At 37.5% G+C, this 16,354-nt stretch overlaps 1 protein-coding gene across 2 annotated transcripts in view; it reads left to right on the forward strand.

The window, feature by feature from the left end:
- Nucleotides 1–16,354, forward strand: part of Cubn (cubilin) — a 209,521-nt gene that overhangs the window by 19,697 nt on the left and 173,470 nt on the right. For both annotated transcript variants that reach the window (XM_021648484.1, XM_021648485.1), the window contains exons 12-16: nucleotides 320–506; nucleotides 1,584–1,696; nucleotides 4,183–4,417; nucleotides 12,716–12,897; nucleotides 15,365–15,527. In XM_021648484.1, coding sequence (XP_021504159.1) covers nucleotides 320–506; nucleotides 1,584–1,696; nucleotides 4,183–4,417; nucleotides 12,716–12,897; nucleotides 15,365–15,527 — 880 coding nt within the window. The remainder of the gene's footprint in view (nucleotides 1–319; nucleotides 507–1,583; nucleotides 1,697–4,182; nucleotides 4,418–12,715; nucleotides 12,898–15,364; nucleotides 15,528–16,354) is intronic.

The raw sequence follows: 16,354 nt of genomic DNA on the forward strand, positions 1-16,354 counted from the left end.
TTCTGAGCTATACCTTTAGCCCCCATTTAGTTATTTTTTTTTATCAATGATTAAATTCTGAGCTATATCTTCAGCCCCCATTTGGTTAATTTTTTTATCAATGATTTTCAAAATAGTAAGAAAAACCTATAGCATTATAGAAATAAATATGACTAATATACTCAGTAACTAATGAATTTGTCTACTGGAATATATAATCTGTAGTTCAATATCTGTTAAATATATACCATATCTTATCACTTCTTTTCATGATTTGGGTTGGTTTTGTTATATTGTCTAGCCACTTGATTTATGGTATGGTGCTTTATTTTCTTCTTAGGAAACAGTGTCTGGTTACTTCTGTAAGTGTGACTCAGGCTGGTCTGGAACCAACTGCACAGAAAACATTAATGAGTGCCTGAGCAGCCCCTGTTTGAATGGCGGCACCTGTATTGATGGCGTCAACAGCTTCACTTGTGATTGCCCGAGCTCCTGGACTGGGTATTTCTGTCAGACTCCCCAGCGAGGTATGCAAACAGTCAACACAGCTTGGAGGGACCATCCTCCAAGCTTTTGCATATTTGCCAGTGTAACCTGGTTTCTTCACCAGTTAAGATGATGACAAGTAGATTTCTCCTTGCAGAAATAGCATAGACTTTGCAAAGAGGATAATTATAAACCTCATTTTAAACAAGAAACATTTTTCTTCAAAGATATTGTTAGTGTTTTCCACATTTGATGTATTCTTTGGACAATGTACCACATACTCAGGAATTTCCCTTTCTGTTTTCCTGGGGCCACTTCCTGCACGCCAGGCCTCTAATGCTCACAGAATGCTTTCTCCCTTACTCATCACTCTCCTAGTTCCTGAGGCCCCGTTCTTCCTTGCCCAGTTAAGCAAGGTTCAGATGGTTTTTCAGTTATCTCCCATGAACAACCTTCACTCTGTCCAAATCACCATATATTTCTCTAGTGCTCTATAAATATTCTCATTGCAGCCAGCTTGTTTTTCTACTCAGTCCCGTGGACCACGCGAGTATTGCCAGTGTTTTTCTTTGAGGGATATTTCTCTTTACAACCTCCAGAAACTGCTCCCTCACTTCCCATCCAGACGTGATTAGTCCTTAGACACCTCATTCAGACTCTTCATCATGTCTCCTCTAACTACGCCATGCTATCTCTTCTTAGTCCTGCTTTTGAGTCAGTGCATTCGTTGAGGTGTTACTACATGTTTAGAACAACGATTGAATGTAGAAGCATAAAACATCCTCTCTACTTATCTGCTCACCTGTAGTCAAGGAGCTAAGATGACCACAGGGCAGCAGGAAGGTGGCAGCATAAAATGGAAGAATTAATGCTGTGGTTCAATCATGTGAGGTAAATCTAGTTCATCAAGGTTTGGAGAACAGTAGCCAAAGGAAATAAAGGAATCAAGTAAAGTTTGTGGAAAATGTGATGGGAATGAAATGGACTGTAGATACAAGGAATGTGTGGCTTGATGTCAACGGAAAGGGGCAGAGAAGAGGAAACTGTGGGCCAGAGGTTCCTGCTCTCCCCCTTTTGGTAATCTATGAAAAACACAGTACTTTTTCTTTTTCCCCCAGCTTGTGGAGGGGTCCTCTCAGGGACACAAGGAACCTTTGCTTACCGGAGCCCTGACGATACCTATGTTCATGATGTTAACTGTTTCTGGGTTGTCAGAACTGATGAGGCTAAGGTAAGTATAGTAATGATTGCCTATGAGCATATCCCACTTGTATATTAAAAAATATGGTAAATGTGACATGTGTGTGCATGTGTATGCGCACTTGTAAAGTACAAATGATAATTCCATTCTCACATATTAGCTATTTACTATGTGCTTGTTGGGCTTTGGGCTGGCCTCTTTGTTTATCTTTCTCTAGCTTCATACCAATTATTTGAAGTAAACAGTATCTTTATTTTATAGTTGAAATAATAGAAAATAAGAGAAGACTGGTAGTCTTTATTTCTTTAATACTACGTACCTTATAAGAGGAACAGATGAGTTTCCCAGTCAAGTTTAGTTCTGTAGTCCCTTTTATTCCTTCTTTCCTTCCTTCCTTTCTGCCTTCCTTCCTTCCTTCTTTCTTTCCTCTCTTCCTTCTTCCCACCCTCCCTCCCTCTTCCCTATCCCCACTCTTTCTCTCTCTGCACCTCTACCCTCTCTTACACCTGGTAATGAAGGATTCCCAACATTGTTTGTCTAGCTGTGGGTCAATAGTTAATCTAATCTGTAAGACCAGCTGTTACTGCAAAAGTAGCATTTGACCTCTGAACTCAGTAATTGTCATTAAATGCTGGCATCTGGTATTAAGATGACCTCCTTAGTGTCTCCTCCATGCCAGGTACCATATATATTAGTGTACTTTAAACTCTAAAACTAGGATTATTAATCTGATTTTAGATGTGCATAAATGGAGCCTAGAATTTGAGAAAAATTTCCAGATATGTGTATTTTTTAAATGGCATTTAGTTTTTAAGAAACTTAGGCTCAGGCCATCTGACTCCAAAGTTCGTGACTGGGCCACTATATGAACACTTAAAACTAAGACCTGGGGTCATGAGTTTTATTTTTATTATCCCTGAACTTTCAGATTTCCAAGGTATTCATTTTCTAAGCAATTCATAGACTTAAAGCTGTATGCTTTAATAGGTAAGATTTTCCCCTTGAAATCTTTCGAACTCTTCCCAGCAAACTATTATAGAGGACATTGTGCAGAAAATATTATTTCCCTTAAGGAAGAACAACCAATTGCAGCACGGCCATTACACAATAGAACAAACTCCAAAAAAGTTTCCCACTGGGTATGTTGTGTGAATTTCCTTCCTTCCATTTAGTTCTAATGAATTCTATTTCCTGACATTGAAATTATATTTTTCTAAGGAAAAGATTCTAAGGAAAAATTTTTTGTTTATTACAGTTTTAAAGAAAATTTATTCTTTTTTGTGATACAATTTTATATAGTCTCTTCAGCATAAGATGTAATATAATAGAAAACATGAACAAGTAATTAAGGTTTATGTAATTTACGTTTAAGTTGCTTTGTCAGAAAAATAATGTAATTTTAGGAAACATAGTAAATATTCTAACATAGAATTTTAAAAATATATTGAAATTACTCATCCTAGCTAAATACTTATAATCTTGGATTTTGGTGGAAATTAAACCGGGCTTTTCCAGATGTTTATTTTAAAATGGGTTATCAGTTTAAAATCTTCTGTATTTTACTACACTCAAAATGCGCTCCTATTCACTCCACTTTACTTTTGTGCTCAGTACTTTAACATTACCCTCTTCCTGTTTTCTGCCCTGGGTACTGGTTGCTTGGTACACTTTAATGATGTCCCGAAGACCTGCTGCCTTCCCATGCCCACTTAACCCACACTGAAGTGTCTCAGTCCAGGCTGGACACCTGAGACCAATATGGGATAGGGGAATCAATATGGGATAGGGGAATCAATATGGGATAGGGGAATCAATATGGGATAGGGGAATCAATATGGGATAGGGGAATCAATATGGGATAGGGGAATCAATATGGGATAGGGGAATCAATATGGGATAGGGGAATCAATATGGGATAGGGGAATCAATAGGGGATAGGGGAATCAATATGGGATAGGGGAATCAATATGGGATAGGGGAATCAATATGGGATAGGGGAATCAATATGGGATGGGGTGAACACTTACTGCAGGTTCTTCAGGGGCTCTGGGTACATTCTTATGAAGGCCAAGCTTAGCCATTTGGACTTAATTTAAGATTTTTTTTTTTCAAATGACCATTTCATTTTTTAAATTTTATTTAGAATCACTCTTGACCATACCCTTAATAGAATAGTCATTTGATAAACATCTTGGTAAATTTGTTTTTGAAATGGATACATAGCATTAGTACATATTTTATGGGGAATAATATGATAATTTGATACATGCATAGAATATATAGTGATTAAATCAGGATAGAAAGCATGTCCATCTCCACAGACATTTTCTCATATTTCTGTATGAGTTAAAGTTTGGTTTGAATGATTTTAAAGTCAGTCCTCTATGCGTAGACCTGCTGCACACATGGATGGGCTAATGGGGTTGATGGCTGTATCTCTTTGTGTGCATGCTTGCTAGCTAGTGGAAGAAATAAATGCTCTGCATTAACATGGGGATGCTTGTATGTTCTTTTAGGTTGTCCATGTCACTTTCACATTTCTCGACTTAGAATCAGCAAATAATTGCCCCAGAGAGTATCTTCAGATTCACGATGGAGATTCCTCAGCAGGTTTCCCACTTGGGAGATACTGTGGCTCAGGGCTCCCCCAGGGGGTCCACAGCAGTGGCAATTCTCTCTATTTCCATCTCTACTCTGAATACATAAAACCCGGGAGAGGCTTTACAGCAAGGTGGGAGGCGCAGAAGGCAGGTGAGTGTCAAAGGAGGAGAAAGCAAAACTCATTTTCATATTATGACGCCTTTGGTGACCGAAAAATAATGTAACATTTTAATGATTACTTTAAGAACAAATGATTTAAAAATGAATTTGATTTTGAATTTAAGAACAGAAAAGTTAGGGTGTGTTGCAAAGTTTAAAATTCATGAGTAATAATGAGGTTATTAAACTACTGGATAGAGATTTTTGGGCTGTTTTAATATAATATTTGTATTAATTGTTTCAGAACTTAATACAATTTATTTTTATTATAGTTACTTTCTCTCTTCCCCCTAATTCCTCCCAGATATACCCTTACCTCATTCAACTTCATGTTATTTTCTTCTTTTTGGATTTTAAATAATTCACCAAGTCCAATTTCTGTTTCCATGTATTCCTAGGGGTAGAGCTGTCACTGGTGCTGCTGGTGGCAGGGCATAAAGGTTGGGTTCTTGGCTGGATTTACCGTACCAAGCATGCGTTTCTTTCTATGGAGCAGGTCTTAAATCCAGTCAGAAAGTGACTGGTTACCCACCCACTACATGTGACTTATTCATACCACTCTTACAAACCTGGACATAGCTTGTTGTGCAGGTTTTTATTGCAGTTTACAGGGTTCACAGATGAATTTTTCCCTAGTAGCCTGCACAGAATCTTCCAGAACTGTGAAAGCTAGCCAACAGAGAGGACGCTTCCTGGTCAGTACCAACTTCATTTCTCCATGTCCTGTGACTAAGGGATGTGGTGTCTTTAGCGATAGGCTCTCACCATCAACCAGAAAACCATTTTTATAACTTCAGCTAGTAAGGTTATCACAAGAATGTCACTGGGAGCTTGGACTGTTCCTTACAGTAATATTCCTTATTTTAAGAACCACTTGATAATTGCTAATTCTTTTTCATTGTTCTTAGGTTCTTGTTTGTTTGTTTGTTTGTTTTGTTCCTGTTTTTTCCTAGATGGGGTCTCACTGTTCTAGTCCCTGGCACTCACTTTATGTACGAGACTGGCCTTGACCTCACAGAGATTCTCTGCCTCTGTCCCCCAAGTGGTGGAATCGAAAGTATATGTCACGATGCCCAAATGTTGTTCTTATATTATATTCAGTTGGTACTCGTTTTTTACAAACTTTTAATTGCTAATGCTTCATTTATTTCAGTGTTTAAGTTCCAAATCTTTTAAAAATTCTTTTCTATTTTTCATGTACTATCATGTCATCTGAGGAAGGATACTGTTAATCTTATATTTTGTAATTCTTACATCTTCCCCTTAATTATTGCCTTGGCTAAAACCTGCAATATGGTGCTAAGTTAAAGTAGGGAGTAATAAGTAGTGGTTTTTTTTGTTTGTTTTGTTTTTTTCCCAACTTCATAAGAAAACCATTGAGTATTTCTTCATTGACTATAAGATTACCTTTAAATGAGAGTACCATCAGGCCATCTAATAGTTATTGCCATCTCTCAGAGAGAGAACCACAAGGCCAGGCAGGTTTGCTGACAGCTAGTAGTCAATTCTTTAAAACCACATTGCACTATTTCTGCCACATTAATGTGTTGAATTTACTTCAAGTCTACTTAAATTAAAGGTGAGATTTTTCTTTTCTCTCTTTCTAATACTTGGGAAGTTTAACTTACTCTTGCCTTTATAATCTTCCCAAGATCCTTGACCTAGAAGGATGAAAAATGGCTTTGGCCTTTTAAAATCTTTTAAGGGCTGAGGGGTGGCTCCATGGGCCAAATGCTTGCTATGCAAGTGTGAGGACTGCAGTTCAAATTCCAAGGACCTACATAAAAGCCAGGCTAGAGTGACAACCTGCCTGTAATCCCAGTGCTTGGGAGGTGGGGAAGGTAGCTGCCTAGCTAGACTAAGCAAATCTACAAATTCAAATGGTTCAAATGGGGGAGCTTGCCTCAATATGTAAGGTGATGTATTATTCAGAAAGACACACTCAACGAAAATACATTTTAATGTATGCACTGAAATGAAGCATTTGACTTTATTTTATTTGTATCTATTATTTTATGTTGTATTTTTTATTGGTATTAAGTTTAAGATATTTTTCCATGTTAGTTTCGGTTTCTCAGAGATCATAACTACCAGTGTGGTCACTATTAATGGTACAGTGTATCTCCTGTTTGAAATTTGCTTTTGAACTAACATGATTTTTGTTTTGGTGTTTCCCATATTATGAGGAAAAACATATATTTTGTAATAATTGGATATGGCCAATTATTACAAAAAATTATTACAAAATTTGGTCAGTAGCTCTGTTCAAATATTTTGTTTCTCCAATGTCATAAAATGTTTGCTTCATTGATGAGAGAACTGTACTGAGGTCTCAAGCTGGGATTATAGATGATAGATTATTTTATTCTGACATCTTTGCTTACTATATTTTATTTAATTTTTCTAATTATTTCATGTATTTAAATTTTTTGCTTAAATAATATTTTAAATATTTATTTTCCCTTTTTGTTCTGTGTGTAGTGAGGATGCGTGGAAACTGCTCTCTTAGGATTAAGTGAAATCAGTTATGGGTTGTTTACTCCTACCCCTTTGTGACACCCTTGTCCCAGCTTACCCTGCAGATGGGACGCTATCGTAGATCAGAGCGTTTGTGGCTAGCTTTTGTAGCCTGCAGAGCACCTTCCTGTACTAAAGATGCTAACGCATAGGGGCAGACTCTGTAGACACCAGCTTGACTTCTCCATGTTCAATGAGTTGTGTCGATGTTGTCTTTAAAAATGGGGCCTTGTCATGGGAGCCCTTTGACTAACAACTCAATTACATGTAACCCAGTCCTGTTACTAGACACTTCATTTGGTGACAAGAGATGTCTATTTGGGGGCTCTGTGTCCTCTTTTATTGATTTCATTTAGATATATGTATATGTATATATATATATATATATATTTAAAAGGAGGCTTCTGTATTAGGCTTTTATACTGCCCCTTAAGTGGCCCCTAATTTTAACTGTCTCTCCTCATATTTCCTTCCCCATCCCTCTCTCCACTTGATCCTCCTGTTCCAGCCCCCACCCCCAACCAGCCATCTATAACTACTTTATTTCTCTTTTCTAAAAAGATGTATCTACACACTAGTCCCATACTCTATACCTAACCTCTGTGGTTCTACAAACTGTAGCTTGCTTATCATTGACTTAACAGCTAATATAATATCTAAGAAATCATAGGATATTTTTAAAACATGAATTTTATTTATCTGTTGAAAAAGTTCATCAGAATGTATTTTTGTCAACTTTCCCCTCTAGGTCTGATTGTAGTTACTATGGAGTCCTTGTATGGGACCCCAATATCAGATTTCATTCTGGCTTTGCTCCAAGTGACTCCTTTATTATTATTGTTATTATTATTATTATTATTTTTTTTTTTTTTTACTTTTCCCCACCTGGGCCTAATAAGTTTGTGTTAGGAACAGAACATCACAGATAATGCTATAAGGATTCCTGGTTAGATTATATTCCCTAAACAGTTGGCTTTGTTTTAACAGGCAATTACGTTACTGACATATTGCCTTGATCCAATTGATGCCTGAATTGAAAGGGGTGTTTCAAAATTACCCCTTAATCCTGGTGGAGTACCATGATTCCTAGAACATGCTTCTTACCATTCAAGCGTAGCTTTTCTGAACTTTCAGTTGTTTTCAGGATCTTCACAAAACTCTTTCCCTTCTGGCTGAGTCTGTAATAGCATTTGGATATTCATTTTCTTCAACTTTGGCATTCTGTCATTCCACCATGCTGAGCTGATCTCTGTTACGCCTTCTATCGTCTTCCTCATGTATCAGCACTTAAAGATTTTTCTAAATACCTGGGGAAACTCATACAAAAATATTTGGCACTATCTTCATGCAACTGCTTTCTTATGTAATATGTTGCTCTGAAATATTGAATACTCCAGAAGCTTGACATTCTGAGTTTTCATTGACTTCAGCTGGCAGAAGTATTACTGTCTTCCTTGTTTACATTGGTAACCATCTGAAAGTTACACACGGGAAGAATTCCAGGATGGGTACAGGATTCAGCATACAGGCTTCTCCACTGTTCAAAGAGCACAGTACCATGCTGTTTGTTCCTTGAGACCCCCAAACAGCAACAACAGACAATAATTCTAATACCAAGAATCAAGCATTGTTGGAATTTGTTTGTTAAGGAAACGTGTTCTATACATCAAACACCATATGCATTGTGCTGTTTGCATCCCATGTGCCGTTTGTCATGCTGTAAGCTAGTACTTGGGTCAAAAGTTCTATTTAGTTCTCTCTTTCTCTCCTCCTGGCCAAAGTAACCACGTTCAGTAGCACATCATATTTTCTTTTTCTCTGTCATTACTTCAGTATTGATTAGATTGTTGATCTTCTCAGGTTGATCTTTTCATTCGAAAGCATCTTTTTTTGTGCTTTCTACAGCGGTTTTTAGCAACTCTTAAATTCATAGGGACTCACAAGATGATGAGAGTGTAAGTGTATCATTTCTTATTATTTATTATCTCAAGTTATCCAGGGGGTTATAAGTTCACTACACCAGATATTTGCTTACTTGTGGATTTTAGAAGATGTGCTGCTTTAGTTTTTGTCAATTTGATGCAAACTTGCATCACCTGGGAAAAAGACCCTCAATTAAAGAATTGTCTCTTTTAGTGTAGCTTTTGGGCATGTTTTTCGGGGTGTTTTCTTAATCAGTAATTGATGAAGGAGGGCCTGTGCCACTGTGGGTAGCATTATTCCTAGGAAGGCAGTCTTTGTTTGTGTAAAAAGTCTGTCTGAGCAAGCTAGTAAACACCCCTCCTGGGACTCTGCTGCTTCGGTGCCTGCTCCAGGTTCCTGCTTTGAGTTCCTACCCCAGTTTCCTTAATTGTGGCCATAACCTGTAAGCCAAATATATCCTTTCCATCCCTAGGTTGCTCTTGCTCAGCTTTTATGCGAGAAACAGGAAGCAGGCTAGGACAGAAGAAATGTGGGACACATTTACAATTTTCTCCCTTTTCTATTAGTATTTGAGTTAGTGACTTGGTTTCCTAGGATTGATCAAAATGATTAATTATTATTTCATTTTATTTTGTTTGTTTTTGATATCTATAAATTAGTATATAAGAGTTAGTATATATAAGTATATATATATAAGTATATATAAGAGTTGATGTGTTTTAAAGTATTTTAGATTCTTTTAAAATGTTCAATTGTTTTATATTTTTTAGTGGTAATTTTTTTCTGCTTAGTTTCTGAGTCTGTTGGACAAGACCCCAGTAACCTTTGAAAATTGCTTTGCTTTCTGGTTTGAAAGTATGTTCCAGGCCCTTTCCATATTTTTATAGTTTTAGCACTGCAGTTACTTCTGGAAAGAGCTGTCTTTTTTGGTGGAAACTGGACTTTAGGTCCTACATCTGGTAATAAGAATGATTTCTGTTGCTGGGTCTCTGGGTGTCTCTGGAGCTCTCAAAGCACAGAAGCAGAAAATACCTTTTTAATACTATTAAAGGGGAAAAAAATCACTGGATCTTCAGTAGTCCTGCAGTATACAGATATATTAAGATTTTAAGGTTTATTTTCTATTGATATTTATGGCTCCTCTCATTCACTAAAAAACATGATTGCCAGTGAAAATAGCATATCACTTCTGGATTTGATCCTTTAAATTTTCCCAAGGCCAATGCCAATATTATTACTAATAATATAATTGAAAATAATTTAATGTTTTGTTGCTGATATTTTATGCTTAATATATATTTTATGGGGGCATGATTTTACACACCCATAGTCCTCAACATAGGAAGTGGAGGACAGGAAGGTCACAGGTCTAAAACTTGTATACATAGCATGGCCCCATCAATGTAAGTAAAACAAAACATACATTTTTTTTTACCCCTTGGCAGTATTAGAGTTTTAAAGTCACGTAGTCTTAGTATTCATGTTTAACTTTTCAGTTCAGTGAAATTATTTGTGATTCTTAGAGATTCCTTATTAGATTTTTAAAACATTTTTAAATATTTTTAATTAATTAATTTTTTATTAATTATAGTTTTTTCACTTTGTATCCCAGCTCTAGCCCCCTCCCTCACCTCCTTCCACTCCCACCCTCCCTCTCTTTTCTCCTCCCATACTCCTCTCTCAGTCCACTGTTAGGGGAGGTCCTCCTCCCCTTCCATCTGACCCTAGTCTATCTGGTCTCATCAGGACTAGCTGTATTGTCTTCCTCCGTGGCCTGGTAAGGCTGCTCCCCCATCAGGGGGAGGTGGTAAAAAAGCCAGCCACTGAGTTCATGTCAGAGACAAACCCTGTTCCCATTACTAGGGAACTCACTTGGACACTGAACTGGCATGGGCTACATCTGTGCAGGGGTTCTAGGTTATCTCCATGCATGGTCCTTGGTTGGACTATCAGTCTCAGAAAAGACCCCTGTGTCCAGATGTTTTGGTTCTGCTGCTTTCCTTGTGAAGCTCCTGCCCCCTCCAGGTTTTTCTATGTCCTTCTTCTTTCATAAGATTCCCTGCATTCTGCCCAAAGTTTGGCTATGAGTTTTAGCATCTGCTTTGATACCTTTTTAGATTTTTAAATAAATGTTGCTTTACGGTTGTATAAAATGTTTGCACAGTGCTAGAGTCATCTCAATGAACATCCTGCTTTTTCACATGTACAGCTTCTACCCTACTTCCTGCTATAAGTAGATTGTTAGTAAAATTAGCTTTATACCTATTCCTTTAATGATCACACAGACTAATAGTTTCCCTTCTTTCACTAAAAGACACCATTACATATGCAGAGGTGTTCACCTGTCCTTCCTTGACCCTAGAAACTGCATCAAATCTAGAACAGAGCTCACCATTACATAGATACATCCTGCCTTGTTCAAACATGTATTTATAGGCACTCAATTAGTTTTCTTTAGAATTGTGGATATACCTTGTATACTTTATATATTAGCCTTATTCCAACTTTCTCCCTCTGCCTTTGGGATTGCTTGTTCAAAATCAAGCATAAGATTTTGCTGTTTTATAGGTCATATTTCTTCTGCAGTGTTCAGACCATCTTGTGTTTTCCTAACTTTGTGGGACAGTGACTATTCACAGCCAGTCTAATAATTTGTTTTTAAACTTCTGGACTTTTATAACTTTGAAAGTCAAGAACCCTTATCTCAGTGGTAGCAGAGATGCTGAACATCTTTCTATGTGTACATGGAACACTGGAATCTTTTTAGTATATTCTGTCTTCATATTGCTACTCTTTCCTGAAATTCTCTACACTATGGATGATAATAACTATTATATATTACATTTACATTTGATATTTAAATCTGTACATTGATTATATTATTTTATGAATTAAAAAGTTTTATACTCATAATATACTTTTAAGTTAAGTTTTAGGTAATTTACCTTTCTCTGAACATGGACGTTCCCTGTTTGGAACAATGAAATCCATGTATCTAATTGTTTCAGGTTTTCCTTTGCTAACAAAAGCTTTGCCTTATGTGTATAGTTATTTGAATATCTTATTTTACATGTTTAAGGTGTCATTGTAATTTCTTTCTTTCTCAAGGCATATTTATCAAAGTCTAGATTAGTTGGTGTTTCTACTTTTTGCTTCTACAGTAACATTTATTACAAGCCACCACAGATTCTCCATAAAATAAATGTGAATATTTAATAGAAGAGTTCTTCGATACATCTCCAGTGATTTGCCAGCCATATAAGGAGTCATTGTCATGTACTGGGGTGGTACCAGGAAGCCCAGTTCAGTGCACTACTTGTTTCATTTGCTTAATCACCATGTACATTTACTTATAAATGGGAACAACATATTTTATAATTTATGTATGTCAAATTTACATGTGATCGATATATTGTAAGACAATTTATCGCATAATTTTATACTTATATAACTTATATAAGTATAATAATTTATTTTACAGCATAAGAAAAAATTTCTTAAAAGAAAATTAGGTGTTTTCTTAACTATTTTAAAGTATAAAGTGTTCTGGTTTATTGAAAGATATAGGGGGCAATATTGAAAGATATTGAAAGCTCCAGAATTTTTAGAGCATTAATATATATTAATATTAATTCTGACAAAAGTTCCAGATTTTAGAGCATTGCTATCAGTCGGTACTAGATTTATAGTCATGAAACTGGACAGCTCGAAGTACTGTGAAATTTATGAGGCCATTCTAAACTCTTCATAGTTATGTAAATGAAGCTTGCCTTCTGAAGGCAGAGTCTGTGAGAATTCTATGTGAATTTAGCCCACTTACTCACTTACTCACTTTCCCTCTTATTTCAGAATGTGGTGGCATACTCACTGGTAATTATGGTTCTATTACATCTCCGGGGTACCCTGGAAACTACCCCCCAGGAAGAGATTGTGTCTGGCACATTCTAGCCAGTCCTGGCTCCTTGATAACATTTACCTTTGGAACCTTGAGTCTGGAGAGCCACGATGACTGCAGTAAAGATTATTTGGAGGTAAAAAATTACATTTAGATAAGGCCTTAATATGGTATGATTAGCACTCAGGCACTGGTTTATGATGCCGTGGATTTCCATAATTTTTTTTTTTTTTTTACCAATACATATGCAGTCAATGCTAAGTCTCTAATATCAATTACACTCAGTGTTACTCAGTTTTCTAGGTTCCACTTGAGTGAGGAAGAGCCTGCTTTGCCTCACCCCGAACCCTGTCCTTTCCGGGAAATTCAGTCTCCCGGAGTGAGAATAAAACCTGAGCAATGACTGTCTCCTCCAATACAGATTTTAATTTTTAGTTGTCTGAGGCAAACCCTCAGGTGGCCCACTACTTGACTCTAGTGGGCCATAACGATTCTGTAGGAAATGGTTGGTCAGTGTTGGGCTCACTGGGAGATGTTGAAAATTACCCTTGAGGGAAGAGGAGTCAGCCTGCTCTATTCCATTAGCAAAAGGCTAAAATATAGAGGAGGAAAGGGGCTGTTACATTCATATTCCATATACAGTGAAATACATCAAAACTGTTGTTCTCCATTTGTAGACTAGAAAGGTCACTGAGGAGACTGGGTTCTTAGGTGGTTCCTGTACTTTTGTCACTGTAAATCTCAGTGCCCCACAGCACTGCTAAAGAGAAAATGAGCCTTTTTGAGTCCATTAGAGAAGGATAGAGTCCTGTGGAATTATTCATAAAGGATAAAGGATACAGCTGTCAAGCAGGTCTCCAAAGTTGAAGTCATTAGTCATTAGCAGTCGTAATAATGGATTTGAAACCTTTGGGAATGACTCTGATCATTCTCCTTGGAATGTCTTAGCAAAATATCCTTTTAAAAGTTGACAGTAAGAAGTGAGTTATTGTGAAATTAATATTCAATAAATCATATCAAATGAATATTAAAGCCTTTTTATTCTTACATATTAATTCCTGAACAGCATATTATAGAAAGTATCAATCATTTGGACAATATTGAACTCCCTCTCATTTCTCATCAATGTTTCAAAGAACTAGTTACAAGTAAAAAAATAAAGTAACTTTGCTCTATAAATTTGCTGCCAATGTAAAAATTGATTTGAGTGAATGAAATTGACCATATGAGAATATTCTTCAGTTCATTCACTCTTTGGTATTCTATGTACTATAGATTTTTGCAATTATGTCAGAATTATAGAGTGCTCACTGTGATTTATCTAATGCATAAAAAGCCAACAAGGGTTTTTAAGGGCTGGAGATTACATGAGACCCTAGGTTCAATCCTCAGCCCTGCTAAAAAGGAGAGTAAGGAGTAGAGAAAGAGGAAAGGAGAAGAGAGGAGAGGAGAGGAAAGGAGAAGAGAGAAGGGGAGGGGGAGGAGAGGGGAGGGAAGGGGAGAGAAAGGGAGAGGAGGGGACAGGAGAGGAGAGAAGAAAAAGGGAGAGGAGGGAAGGGAGGGATGGGGAGAGGAGAGGAAAGGAGAGGAGAGAAGAGGAGGGAAGGGATAGGGAGAGGAGAGGAAAGGAGAGAAGAGGAGAGGGGTGGAGAGAGGAGGGGAGGGGAGCAGAGGAGAGGAGGAGAAAGAGGAGGAGGAGAAGGAAACCATTGACTTGAGGATACATTATGAATAGCTTGGGTAGGTGAAATGGCTCAGCCAGGAAAAGCACTTGTCCAGGAAGCATCAGGACCTGAGTCTGATTATCAGCTCTCACAATGGAAGAGAACTTGATTCCTGAATGCTGTCCTCTGAGCTCCATAAGAACTCCCTGGCCCACAGTATATGTGCATGCTTATAGATATACATACACCTTCATGCAACTGTATACATATATATATATATATACACACACATATATATACATATACTTGTAAATACATACATTCACAGCTATAATACATGCTCACAAGCACATGTACACAGAATTCATGCACATGAGACATAGAATAAGAAATGCTTGTAAGTCCACACTGTCGGCTTGCAGAGTGCCACTGTATGCAGTGCTGAATGATGGTCACGTGCTTTTGAAAGGCAGCTCTATGCTCCTTCTTTCCCACCTGCATCCCCTTGCACAGCTGTGTACCTGGCCTAGTTGCAGTTCAGTTCCCATCGCTGCCATCTGTTCTTCTACTTTCTTTGACATACTCATTTTTTCCTTCTGAATTACTAGGATTTCTTCACTTTGAGGGAGGGGGTACCATAAAAGTAAACCTTGAGCTTTGCATCATCTTACGAAAATGCCAAAGTATGTCTTCAGCTCCAGGGTTGAAATTCCAGCAGTAGCTCAGGCACCCGACAGGACAGTGAGAACACATTCTTTCCTGGACACTGGCTGTGTGTTTGGATTATTATGTAGATGGCAGGGAATCTTTTTCACTTTTTAATAATTGTGTTAATCCAGCACCTTAGATTGCTTTGCCTTGCTACCATAGTTAAATGACAGATTTTCTGAAGCTTAAGCTTGGTTAGTGAGAACCTGACTACTTGTTCTTTTGTTTTAGATTCGAGATGGTCCTTTCCATCAAGATCCAGTTCTTGGGAAATTCTGCACTTCTCTGTCCACCCCACCACTCCAGACTACAGGACCGGCTGCCAGGATTCATTTCCATTCTGACACCGAGATTTCTGACAAAGGCTTTCATATCACCTATCTAACCACACAGTGTAAGTAACCTGCCCACTGAGCACATGGACTGTGCTCATAGCTGCTTGTTATAGTGATGCCAAAAGTGAAGGCTTCCTTAGCGACATGCCATCATGCATAGTTCTCACACCACTTTAGACTGAGTCTTTATATTCACAGTGTTAAATACTACAGTATCCCTTACCCCTTCAACTATGGGATCCACACTATGATGGAGACCACAGGCACCTAAAGTTAACTAATTCACAACCTCAGTTTCTTAATGGTATTTGCTGCTTTATTGCATGCAAGATTGTTCATGATAACAGTGCAGTCTCTGAGAAATATTTGGCTTCATTCTCGGATCAAGTCCAGTACAGAAAAGCCAACTTCCAGGAAGGTATTGTTCCCATTGCTAGGATTCACTTCCATATATTTAGTTATGATGCTGTCAATTACATTCATACCTTAAAAAAAAGAACAAGAATGAAATGGTCTGTGGTTTTCATTTGAGTGAGCCAGAGAATTATGCTTTTGGCGCTTATTACTGTGTTCTCAGTGAGAATTCATGGTGGGGGACACCTTGTAAGTCTGTATCAAAAAAAAAAAAAAGAATAAGCATCCTCATTGTTCCCCTTCTCTCTTTGCTTTGGCTTTAGGCTGAATGCACAGTCTCTGTAATTTCTAGAGTTCTTCTAAGTACTGTTAATGACCATATGTTGCTCTCCTATGCCCCTCTTCCTTCAATATGCTTCTTTTATATAGTTAAATATCTTAGTCAGCCACAATACTTTATGGAGTGCCTTAAATCTTTTTGGAATGAAGGAAAGCATTAATGTATTTAAAAAGAAACTTACATAGGAGAGCG

The sequence above is a fragment of the Meriones unguiculatus genome, chromosome 19 (assembly GCF_030254825.1).
Source record: "Meriones unguiculatus strain TT.TT164.6M chromosome 19, Bangor_MerUng_6.1, whole genome shotgun sequence".
Taxonomy (NCBI): domain Eukaryota; kingdom Metazoa; phylum Chordata; class Mammalia; order Rodentia; family Muridae; genus Meriones; species Meriones unguiculatus.